Source organism: Mytilus trossulus, chromosome 3, assembly GCF_036588685.1.
Source record: "Mytilus trossulus isolate FHL-02 chromosome 3, PNRI_Mtr1.1.1.hap1, whole genome shotgun sequence".
NCBI lineage: Eukaryota > Metazoa > Mollusca > Bivalvia > Mytilida > Mytilidae > Mytilus > Mytilus trossulus.
In genome coordinates, this window is record NC_086375.1 from 82,205,675 (window position 1) to 82,219,406 (window position 13,732).

At 32.5% G+C, this 13,732-nt stretch overlaps 1 protein-coding gene across 1 annotated transcript in view; it reads right to left on the reverse strand.

Moving 5' to 3' along the window:
* The window catches only part of LOC134711078 (uncharacterized), a 70,103-nt gene that overhangs the window by 17,718 nt on the left and 38,653 nt on the right, over positions 1 to 13,732 (reverse strand). Inside the window, exons 7-9 of the mRNA XM_063571511.1 lie at positions 12,030 to 12,110; positions 5,116 to 5,165; positions 2,118 to 2,208 (exon numbers count right to left, since the gene is read on the reverse strand). Coding sequence (XP_063427581.1) covers positions 2,118 to 2,208; positions 5,116 to 5,165; positions 12,030 to 12,110 — 222 coding nt within the window. The remainder of the gene's footprint in view (positions 1 to 2,117; positions 2,209 to 5,115; positions 5,166 to 12,029; positions 12,111 to 13,732) is intronic.

The following is a 13,732-nucleotide window of genomic DNA, read 5'->3' on the forward strand; positions in this document are numbered from 1 at the left end:
CGGATAGCTCGAACAGATGCCTAACGAATAACTTTTTTTCAATCCGTTAGACGTCCGTTTTTATCCGTTAGACGTCCGTCCATATCCGTTGCATGTCTGTTTAGCGTACGTTTTATCAGTTGACGTCCGTTCTGACCGATGGAAAATTTTGAGCATGTTCAAAACTTTGAACCGACGTTTAACGGATGAGATATTCGTTGAACGTCTGGTAGGCGTCCGTTTTGTACGGAGATCGTCCGTTTCGATTCCGTTTTGTATCCGTTACTTGTCCGTTATAAATCTGTTGTAGGTCTGGCAGATAAAGTCACCAACGGACTTCTACCGGTCGTTTAACGGATAAAACAGATGTTGAACGAATGTGAAACGTACTTCTACCCGACTTATAACGGATAAAACGGATGATGAATGGATCTGAAACGGATAAATTTAAAAAAGAAGATGTGGTATGATTGTCAATGAGACAACTCTCCACAAGAGACTAAAATGACACAGAAATTAACAATTATAGATAACCGAACGGCCTTCAACAAAGAGCTAAGCCCATACCCTATAGTCATCTATAAAGGGCCCCGAAATAACAATGTAAAAAAATGAAACGAGAAAGCGGCCTTACTTATAATTTGTTTAACGAAAACAAATATGTTACACATGAACAAACGACAACCACTAAACTACAGGCTCCTGACTTGGAATAGGCACATACATACAAAATGTAGTAGGGATCCCAACCCTCCACCTAACCAGGGACAGTGGTATAACAGTGCAAAATAAGGACAAACTATAAAAATCAGTTGAAAAAGGCTTAACTCATAAGATGGACAAAAATAATACCAATTGAAAATTTCGCGTCAGGAATGCGGCTCATTAATTCTTATTATTCATAATCGATCTTAGCTAGAGTAAGGGTACGTCTTCACAATCACGCAGCTTTTATTTAGGCCAGACAATGCCATTTTGTAGATTTGAAGAACAAACCAAAACCAGTTACACAGAAACATTTTGAATATTTATACGATTTACATGTATTATTATTGTCGCCTTTTCCCCCCGTATATCTTTTTGTCCGTTTTATGCGGTACTCGTCCGTTGAATGTACGTTCGACATCCGTTCTGTCCGGTACGTTTCCGTTTCTCGTCCGTTGTATATCCAGTGTTTGTCCGTAATGCATTCGTTACTGGTCCGTTTCATTTGGTCATTACATCAACGGACTCCCAACGGATAACAATTTTGTCAACGGACAACTTTTATTTTCAACCGTTAGGCGTCTGTTCGTGCTATCTGGTAAGGTGTGACCGATGCTTAACAGACCGTATGTAAGAAAACATGTCGGACACTCAAGAAAAATTATCATAAGAATAAATGCTGTAAAATGGATACCATATATTTCATGCATTGGTAAGGTTTTAACCGCCTACAAATACACGAGAAATCAAGGCGGTTTAGACAATTGAAAGAAGGAGATAAAGTCGCTTCGTTGAAGACCTATTGGTGGCCTTCGACTGTTGTCTGCTCGTTGGTCAGACAATGCCTTTACCAAGTCATTTGTAATCGTTTGATGTGTTTTACCTTTTGATTTCATTTCATTAAGGACTTTTCGTTTTGAATATTCCTCGGAATTTTGTATTTTTGTGCTTTTGTGATTTTACTTTTTATTGCTCATCTTTATGTGAATATAACAAGGAGCAATACATTTCACTTCATCGGTTTGTGCATAACTTTGTTATATCTTTTGTTAGGTTAAAGGCATATGTAAGTCGATCAATATCAGTAAGTACTTCGGCTGAGGTTTTTGAGTAACATAAAAGTTAGTTTTCTGATTTTCATTGTTAAGAAAATAAAGGGGGAGAGACAAGATGTTTAAGATTATATTCTTTGCCTTATTTTTTTAAACACAAAAAGCTTTACTAAAACATAAGTAAATAACAATTTTAACTGAAGACAGGTACTTTCTATATCTGGCGTCTTGTGTTTAAAGACATGGGCAATTTATTTATTGTGAATAACATAATGAAGATTTACTGAAAGATTAGTTTATTAATAAAAAGAAGAATGCACCAATATTTCACATTTGTGATGTATCTATTATAAACTTATCAAATACTATCATAACACTTACTGTCATTGAGCCTGGTCTATTTTCTGTTCTTACCCCCTCTCCAAATTCAGCATATGGAGATGATTCGTTACTGCCATTACTTCCATTTAACCTTTCAAAAACAATATAATTCTAATCAATATATTATTTAAATAACATCTCATACATATAATTTTACAGTCCAATCACAAAGGAAACATAAAAACTTCAACAAAAACAACATGTATATTAAGACCACGTAGTTGAGAGGGTGATAAAGCAGATTGTTAGTCTGAGAACAATGCCAATTGTGACGTTTTATTTCGTGTATTATAATGAATGTTTTGTCGGTATTTTCTTTTAAATGTTAAGGTAAAAGTAATGATGATTATAAAAGGTACCAGACTGATACCCTCTTTTAGACACGACCCGTCACATCAAAACTTTGAAATTACAAATAATTCCATTGATTTCACTCCGTCACAAGAATCTATCATTCATGACACAATGGGGGAACACATGGCTTTTAAAATTAAGGAAAAGATTTGGGAGGGAAATTTTATATAGCTTCATTCTCTTTTGAGAACGCAAAAAGGAATTTGAGAGGTTGACGTGGACGTTTTGATATTAAAACGGGGGAACATTATCATTGAAAAACATCGTTGGGTGTTAATTTGTCTATGAATGAATGGACTTCAGCATTCATAATTTTATGAGTGTCTACATTAAAAAATCAGCACACGGTTACAGGAATAGTTATATGGCTATATAAGATTAGCGGCAAAGAGGTCAGAAAACTGGGCCACTTATGATGAGCAATTTAGGCTTAAAATATAAAAGAATCTAAATTGATCTTGGGAAAATATACATGGTGGATATTGATTGTTACACATCACATATCACACAGTACAAAACAGTGTATCAGTGCAATCACAGGGTTATAGAACAAATAAAAAGATCCGCTAATATGATGATTATTAATTCCTAACTGTCAGTATTAGTTTTAAGCCAATTAAACTATAATTAAGTGATAATGTATAATATAAACATAAAAATCTTTAAAATTGAGAATGGAAATGGGGAATGTGTCAAATAGACAACAGCCCGACCATAGAAAAAAAAACAACAGCAGACGGTCACCAACATGTCTTCAATGTAACGAGAAATTCCCGCAACAGGAGGCGTCCTTCAGCTGGACCCTAAATAAATATATATTCTAGTTCAGTAATAATGAACGCCATACTTAACTCCAAAATATACACAATAACTAAAGTTAAAATAATACAAGACTAACAAAGGCCAGAGGCTCCTGACTTGGGACAGTCGCGAAAATGCGGCGGGGTTAAACATGTTTGTGAGATCACAACCTCCCCCTATACCTGTAGCCAATGTAGGGAAGTAAACGCATAGCAATACGCACATTAAAATTCAGTTCAAGAGAAGTCCGAGTCTGATGTCAGAAGATGTAACCAAAGAAAATAAACAAAATGACAATAATACATAAATAACAACAGACTACTAACAATAAACTGACAAGCCAGCTCCAGACTTCAATTGAACTGACTGAAAGATTATGATTTAATCATATGAAAATCAGCCACAATCCTTCCCGTTAGGGGGTTTAGTATCATACCATCATAACATATTGAGAAAAACATAACCCGTGTCATGCCAACAACTGGTTTTTGAATAAATATATTTAGTTCCGATGCAAAGACCCTGTAAGTGAATCAATATTAACGCCAAAATATGAAATCTTTAATGACCTGACACCAGTATCGTAACTATATCACTTCTTAATTCAAAGGTTTTGTTGGTTTTTGAGGTGAATACTGACACCTTTGTGCTTTATAAAGAACAATTCAATAAAAGATTGATGTGAAGTATCTGAACGTATAAGAAGTCTGCATGTTGAGCTATATTTACGAATGATGTCCTTAGTTCCCCTTTTAATTTAGAAGATCGAGATAAACAAGAGTAATCTCTAGTGAATGAAAGTAATAAATGCAATTCGCACTCCTTGCTTGGGCCATGACAAGTTCTACAATTTGCAGGTTTGGAAAATGTGGTTAGTGGTAACGGTATGGTCTACAGATGGGTAACTCTAAGACCTCCTCCACCTCATCTTATAGAGGGGATAGCCATTGTGTATAGGTAATCGGTAGTCATCCTGGCGCCTCATCAAAATATTATAGAAAACTCTGTAGCCAAAGAAATGCCACAACGTAAAAATGTATATTCTAGTCAAGAAAATGTAAGTACAAGTTGGTGTAATAAAACGAATGTTTAATTCAAAGGATTGTTTTTGTATAAGTTGTAAAAGTTATAAATGAAAAACATATGATGGAACCTCTACACAAATAAGTATAATATACAGAAAGTCTGTAGTATTTTAATATTGGTATTTGTGAACTATAATAAACAACAAAGAGAGACAACGCTAGATTAATTTTTAATCACTTTGTGATTAAAGGAGTGACATCAACATAGTTTAGAAAATACGTCAACAACTCTTGATTGATGTTCTTTATCTCATTGTTATTCGTTCAGTATTGATATGGGGTCTTCTTCTATGAGTATTGCAATTATATATATATATATACAACTCGTCTAAACATCAACCCAACAATGTTAGATCTGTAAATTTGTTTCGCAAATATTTGGTTCTTCCCTCGCCGGGATTCGAACCCATGCTAGTGTGATATCGTGACACCAAATCGCCTGCACTGCAGCCGTCCCGCTAGACCACAATATATATATGCGTATCGTGACTGGGATGCACTACCATTTTAGAAGCTGGTTAATAAACAACAACTGATGGAACAATATTTAAAGATACAGTCATTGTAATTTACCCCTGGTACTTCCTTTTCATATCTTTTTTTGAATTTTTAATCTATAAAATACTTATATTCATTTGACTCTTCAATCTGATATTGTGATTCCTATAAAACTGCAATTTTATGAAGCGTGTGTGTATAAGTAATTATTCTGCTTGCACAATAATTAAAACAAACACTTTTAACTTTGCACGACTCACCCATCAACAAGTTTATAATTTGTATGCATGTGTCCGGCTTCATGTTCAGCCTAAAATAAAATAAATATATTTGATTATGGTAATACTTTCTTTTGAAGAAAAAAATGAAACCTGAACAAGCACATTTTTAGTTCTTTGCACGACATAAACAAATCTCTTCCGTCTATAAAATGGATCGGAAAATTATATTTGATTATCAAACAAGAAAATTGATTTTGTTTTTGTATAGAGGATGTTCTCCTTTTCTTCTCTAATTGTTTGTTTGCCTTTTTAAACTTTACTTTTTATGTTTTACCAATGAATGCAATATTATAAGTTTCTAAAAGGGCCAGAGTCTACTTGCTTTTCCAAAGTTTTACGAGGGGTTGGTGTTGCTCAGTCTTTTTTTGTTGTATCTTTTGGTTTGTGTATTGTTTTTTTGTAGCTATGGCAATATCAGTTTATTTTCGACTTGTAAGTTTGACTGTCTCCTTATTATTATTTGCCTCTCTTTTGATACTTTTTTCTTAATTCTGCAAGAGGTCAATAAAGCCTTTTGTTCTGTTTTATTTTGCAAAAAGAGAATCATTTGTGTCGTTTATAGTTTGTAAAACCTTTAATCATATTTTATGAAGCTAATTTAAAGCAGTACAATGTCTTACACTTTCACTTTAAACATCGATATTGTATACTTAGCTAGACTTTATTGTCCCTAACCCATCTGATTTTGCTCTTTTTTTTTTTTTACCAAGAAAATGTTTTAATTTAAATGCAGTTGTGACTTCATCTGCAATTTTATTGGTCAATGATTGTAACCAAATATAGCGCGAAATAAATTACGAACAGCTAACGATTTAAATTAACAAAATAATCTATTAGACCAGTGTGTCTTCCTAATTGTCCAACATTTTTTAAACTACAGGGAAAATATAATGAAAATTGGTTATTCCGATTGTCCCGAAAAAAAAATCCGAGTTCTGTTGGTCCCGTATGAAAAGTTCTGATATTTGTTTTAGGTAGAAGATAATGGACTGGTTCAAAAACCTCATACTAAAATTTTTAACAGTAGAAAACCAAGTTTCCCATTGATGCTCAAGATTTTTTTAAACTGAAATTATATCTTAAAACATTAGTATTAATCTATAAAATTGTTTATAGAAAAGAAAGAAGATGGAGTATCATTGCCAATAAGGCAATTCTTCACAAGACAAAGGTATCGTACAGTATTAAAATATAACCAAAACCTCTACCGCGTACGGGTTTATTGACCACATTTGTTTTTGATAAGAGAATGAAACATTCCGGAGTAACGAATAATTTCCTTTTTAAAAAAACTTTTGTAGTAATAGATATTATGTTATAGCTGACTATGCGGTATGGGCTTTGCTAATTGTTGAAGGCCGTACGGTGACCTGTAGTTGTAAATGTTTGTGTCATTTTGGTCTTTTGTGAATAGTTGTCTCATAGGCAATCATACCACATCTTCTTTTTTATATTGTTGAATAGATACTATTATGAATATGAATAAAATACTCAGTGTAAAGTGGTAAAAACTTTGTGTAACAGTTATTAATTTATTCTACATCAAGTTTTATTGTCGAACAGCAAAAATTGCAATAGAGAATCTAATTTAAAAAAAGTCATACCGCATAGTCATCTATAAAAGACCCTGAAATGTCTAATGTAAAACAATTCAAATGAGAAAACTAATGGCCTGATACGTAAATGTACAAACTAATGACTGAAAAACAAACAGGATATACACCAACGAAAAACAGGCTAGTTGCTTACAGAATGTGGCAAGGGTTAAATTAGTGTAGACGCACCAAGCCACTCCTAACCTAGAACAGTGGTGTAATAATACAAGAAAATAACAAACAATCAATATCAGTTGAAAAGGTTAAACCTGTTAGATGGATACAAAACAGAAACACAGAGTGGATGTGACAGGGTATTTATACATTCCAACATAAAAAAATCACTCATTACAGATATAAAAGTTACGGACAGTTATTTAAAAGTCAATTACAACCAATAAAACAAATCTTGACCTAAATGTGAATCAGTGAACCTCCAACAACCTATTACTTGTCTGTAGTCTAGATATTTGTATTCATAAGGATTAACACTATTTCGCATGAACTTAACATTTAAGTAGTCGTTGCTTGTTTAAACTGATTATAGACTGTCTCTAAAAAAAAAGTCCAAATTAAGATTCAAACTCATTAGTCGAAACAAACTCCCAAAAAACGAAAAACGACGAAAAGACAAATCTCGGTACAAAAACTAAAGATTGATAACACGAATACAAGTTAATAAAAATAAAATTGATAATTGAAAAAAAAAAGAATTTGTTAAAGAGATAAAACCCAGCCAAAAAATCCGTCAACAGCCGAAGGCCACAAACGGGGTTCAACGTGTTCTTTGATATATCATTTCCCACCTTTACAGCTAACGTGGAATAAAGAAATACATAGAAATACGCACAGTAAAACTCAGTTTAAAAGAAGTCAGAGTTCGATGTCAGAATAGGTATTAAAAGAAAATAAGCAAATGACAATGATAACTAAATAAACAAAGGACTACTATTAGATTTTCTGCCTTCTCTGTCACTGTGTATTCCAGTGGTAGGGTTAAATATTATTAATTTTTTACTCAAATGAGAAATTAAACAAGAGTCTGTCACAACGACACCAAACCGGATTTATTAACATTTATTTGTGTCCTGGCAATATCACAAGAACCATTACTGATGATTGGTGAAAGTGAAAATCGTCAATATCAAATTTGACCTCTATTTTGTCATCAGTATCAACATATTAAAATTTGAAAAGCTTAAATTGAATGGTTCGTGAGTAAATGCAACAACGTGAATGGAAACACCATTTTACGATCTTTCAACAGTAAAAATCAAAATCGTCATTATTGAACTTGACCTCCATTTAGTCATCAGTAACAACATATTAAATTTGGTAAGCCTTGGGAAGTTATGCGTAAATGCACAGCCACGACTTGAAACGCCATTTTACGATCTTTCAAGAACCATAACTACTGAACGGTAAAGTCAAAATCATCATTATTGAACTTGACCTCCATTTTGTCATCAGTAACAAAGTATTAGAATTTGAAAAGCTTTGGATGAATGGTTCGTGAGAAAATGCACGGACACGACTGGAAACACCATTTTTCAATCTTTCAAGAGCCATAACTCCTGAACGGAAAAAGTCCAAATCGTCATTATTGAACTTAACCTCCATTTAGTCATCAGTAACAACATTTTAAAATTTCAAAAGGTTTGGTTGAACGGTTCATGAGTAAATGCAAGGACAACATTTGATTGCCGCTCGCCCGGCCGCCCGCCGAGCATACTCAAATCAATAACCGACATTTTTGTCACAAAAATTCGGTTAAAAATGGAAGAATCCACACATCCAAACAAAATGAATAGTTCGACTGAATCAACCTTTGGTAAGCTCGAATACAATATTCAAATCATAATCTGCATAACCACTTTCTATTATTTTAAAAAATACTCCTTTTGTGAAGTTTCAACATAAGAGCATGAATTGCTAACTTTTAATATTACTTTCTGGTGTATGTTAATTGCTTTACAAATCCTTAAAAAAAGAAAGATTATTATCCAGTCTATTTGTAGAGGGGGGGGGGGAAGGGGGTCCCCATAACAGCAAAACAGTGAATTAATTTGGTGAAAAACAGATAACAAGGAATTGAAAAGGGACAATAACAGATAACAGTAAATGAAGTATGAAAATAAATCTGTCCTGGACCAATCCAGTAGATGACTCGTAGATCTTAGTATATAACTTGTGATATGGACCTAGAAAATTTAATTTGTGTAAACAAGACGTTTCAGGCAGTTCTGCCTTGGTCGATTTTTTTCCGTAACTTGTACAATAAGTTATAGTATGGATGTTGCATTTTTCTGAACGAAATTACTAGTTTCTGATTTTGATATACGTATATTTTTAATCTAGGACATTTGAGGGATCAATTTTTAATTGATTAAGGTTTTTTTAATTTTATTTTTGAAAGTAGTGCAGCCAGTGACACTTTATTATTTCTTTGATTTTTAGATTTTTTATTTCTGAAAAGCAATATATATATATATGTTTGTGGCACAACATCCTGTCCACAAGTTAACAATTTTTTTTTTCTGTGACGTATTAAATTTATAATAAGATCCATTTTGTTACAACCTGTGATCAATTTTATTTGGCAATCGCCAATGGCAGTCAGCAGGGTTAAAGAACATCAGTTGTTCGACCTGTTAGTCAAATGCGTTTTGTTTAAATATACTTTTTTCACTCTTTTGGTCTTTTGGAAAATGTTGTTTGTGCTGTTTTTAGACCCTTCTACAACGAAATTTGTTTGACATGCACACGTATAAAAATTGCGGTTTTTATCCAACGCAGTCATAGGTTTGAACGTAGTTTTCAATTTAGACTCGTATATATATATATATATACTTTACAAGTAATAAAAAAACATTGATGCACAATATATTTTTGTATTTAATGACCTCATGATAAAACTTACTTGTAAAATACAAAAATACCCAGATCAGTGGAGACAGGACATGTAACTGACACACGCATGTCAGTTATGCATGTTATGGTTTTGACCTATAGAAAATTTGGATGACACCATGTGAAACACCAATCATGCATCTTATGTGAAATTATAGAAGCTGTAGGATTTTTAAAAGGGTATTTGTCGAAAAATAAAACTGAAGACACACCTTTATTTGCATCAATGGTTACTGAGCTTTAATTTTCGCCATGTGAAGCAGTTAAAAACTATCATTGGTGGTCAGGGTTCTCTTTCATGTAAATGAAAAGAGAGGATTGATTGATTGATTGTTTGTTGCTTAACGTCCAGTATCAAATATTTTGTGCATATTCAGGACGAGAACAAGTTCACAATAAATACAATGAAAAGAGAGGAAGTAGCACTTAAAATATAAATGCTAAAAGAAAAAGATGGTGTATAATTCCTAACGCCATAATTCAAACCCACACCACTTAGTAATGTAAAACAATTCAAAGGAGAAAATTAACTGTCTAATTTATCCACAAAACAGTGAACGAGAAACTTAGTAACACAGTTACAAACTACAACCACTGAATACAGGCTCCTGACTTGGAAATAGGCACATACAGAATGTGCCAACTTAATAAAATTGAGAATGGAAATCGGGAATGTATCAAAGAGACAACAACCCGACCATAGAAAAAACAACAGTAGAAGGTCACCAACAGGTCTTCAATGTAACGAGAAATTCCTGCACCTGGAGGCTTTCTTCAGCTGGCCCATAAACAAATATATAATAGTTCAGTGATAATGAACGCCATACTAATTTCCAAATTGTACACAAGAAACTAAAATTAAGCATGCTGGTTGGTGTCCAATCCTCCCTTAATCAAGGACAGTGGTGTAATAGTACAGCATTAAGATTATTATGTGGTCATTGAATAAAAAATTCGACATGTATAGGGTGTACCAATGCTTTTTTTCATAACAAAATCCTTACTATAAGTTATTCTACAAGTAATAAGTGAATTATAATTTGTACAAAATGCTACATGTTCACAGACAACGGAATTTATTACGAAGGATGATAATAATATATACTGGAATGGTCCTGGGTTCAATTGATTTTAATATATTATGTGATGAATGTTACTGAAATTCTTCTGCAAATACAGGGCCAACCGATATTACCAGTAGAAAGACCCCAATCGATATACATTGTAAGAAGATGTGGTAAGCATTCCAATGAGACTATTATCCATTCAACTGTTCAAATCACAATTTTCAATTATCTTCAATTTCTACGGAAGATTGGCTGTCAAAATGCTAACAGTCCAATTTTCAATAACAGTTAACAGCAAATAGATTCTCACAATAACAGATAACAAAATAGATAATAGTCCTATAACAGCTAACAAAGAATAAGACAGTAACAGCTAACAGTAAATATATTTTCAGAATAACAGATAACAAAGAATTAAAATGCCCCATAACAGCATTACAGTTAAACCCCTTGCCCTCCCTTTGTAATTATTTTAAGAAGACGTTTTCTAACAACAGGTATATTACAAAGATAGTTTGCTCTCAAGGAATAATACAGATTTTGATAATGACTTTCCTATTTGTATAATAAGTTCTGCATCTTTTTTTAATAAATTACTTTTTAATACGACATTTCTCTCTATCTGTCATTTTACGAATGATACTTTTCCATTGCATGAGGTTTTTTCACACTGTTTTACCTCGATGAAATATATATCTTTCAAAACACATAAAAACCGGAGTTCAAATGTGTATGAAAGGTTTAAAAAAAAGTTCCGGAGTATGAGAAGAAAATTAAATTCATACATAATTAATTTTAGATGTTGATTTTTCAAATCATCTCACCATTCTGTTTGCGGATTAAGCAATGTATGTCAAATATTCATAATAAACCTATATTGACAATTTGAAAACTGTTCACAGTACAGTAAGTTTAAATTTGTAAATTTTGATTTGTATGTTTAATCAAATTTAAAAAAAAAAAAAAAAACCCATTTTAAACATATATATCAATGAAAGATTTATCCTATAAGAATTTCAAAAATGATACATGTCTTCAATGTAAACAAATACATACTGTTTGAAACGATGAATGATATACGATCATATATAATAACTTACGTTGTGACGTTTCCTTTTACTTGTCTTTGACTGTAGAGGAAACAAAAGTTACAATATTTTAAAATCATTTAAAATAAAAAAATATTTTCTTCATTTACAGTATATCATTTTATATTTTCTTCTTCTCTTTTCCTACACTTTAGGATAAATTAAGTGCAAACGTTATATGTGTTAAAAAATTCCCCAGTGGAAATACGGATAAAAAAACAGACTCTACTCACAGAATCATCTTTAGTTTGGTCTATTACTATTTGTGTGTTTCCCCTCTCATATTTTACTTCTTCACCAGTGAGGTCTTTAATCTACAAAATTGAACACTAACACCGTATAAGATTAACATTAACAATAGCTCTACGACAACACGGAAAAGTATGTAAAACAAAACCTTCCTTGAAACCATATAAACTTTGAATTATGATGCAATGCGGGACAAATTGCCATTCCGAAACTGGCAAATATGAATTTGTTGTTTTACAAGGAAACAAACGGGTTTTGTCCAAGTAGAAGTTAATTGGAAAAAATAATATGTTCATATGTTCCAACATATCACTGTTGTCACTACAGATGAATAAAAGTACAATTCTTATAGGAATATTCAAAGTTTCCATCAGAAAATTTAAAGATCATGCGTAAAAGTACTTTTCCCATTGGAATTTTAAAGATACCATCAATTTACCAAGATAACATTGGTCAATAGTTTGATTCCATGGAAAGTCCAAATAAGGTAAAACTTGTTCCCATGTAAATGCCTATTGTTCCTATGGAACATATTTTTCCCTGGTTGTCCTTTCCATAGGAATGATTCCTTTTCCCTTTATCTTTTTTGAAAGTTGTTAAAGAGCTATGAAATATCTTAACAAACTGACGGAATTATTTGAAAAAAAATGTAGTTAAACGAAACATAAGGTATTTCTATTATTCTTTAACACTGTTTATCAGAGAGATCGAATAACCTGATGTCAGTAACTTAACATATATATACAACAAAAAGTCATAAGGAACCAATTATTCTCTGGTCTGTATAAAGGGCAACCCAACAGAACATGACGAACAGTCCCAATAATGCAACCATGAACTTAAGATTGGTCAGAAATTTAATTGACGAGGCCGGGATAAGGTACAGGTAATTGATGTTTCAAACTAACAAATGTAAAGATTTCAATAAAAGATGACAAATTAAAAAAAAAAGTAATTTAATTGACCCTGAACAAGTCTTGTTTCAAGAAAAAATAGGAGCATCTTTATCAATTTAGTACAAGATTCATTTTTTATTATAATGCTACCTTCTTTTATGAATAATATAATTCATACAATAATTCATACAATATATATTAAGTAATTTTCTCAGATTTTGTTTTATCTTTTTATTTATTTACATACAGTTTAAAGTGCAAAAAAAACTCCAAAAGTAAAAACTACCTTTACTGTTTCAATGACAGATCAGGTTTTAAAACTACGGAGATAATTCAAGAAGACTTTACACTTAACATTATCGAGCCATTCGAATCAGATGTAGATAAGGCATCTTACACTGCCTAAACCACGACGACTTTGTCAGCATAGGATTGGGAAGGGAATCCAGTATATCACATAGTTCAACTTTACTATTGATCGCTGGTTAAACTAAAAGATTCTCCAAGCTGGTAATTATAACAGAGGTAGAGGTAGGCAATTAGACATGACCTCTATAATTGCATGTAGCAGTTATGCCCCTTGAAAAGTATGAGTTTGTCACCTTAAAGTGGGGAGGGAACTCAGTATGTCACATAGTTCAATTGACTATTCTTGGCTGGTCAAACTAACCGATTCTCCTCGTTGATAATTATATAAGAGGTAGAGGAAGAAGCACTTATTCCCTAGGCCCGTATTAGTTTATCTGCATAGGGTACGGGTTCATCGGTATCTCACAAAGTCAAAAATAAGC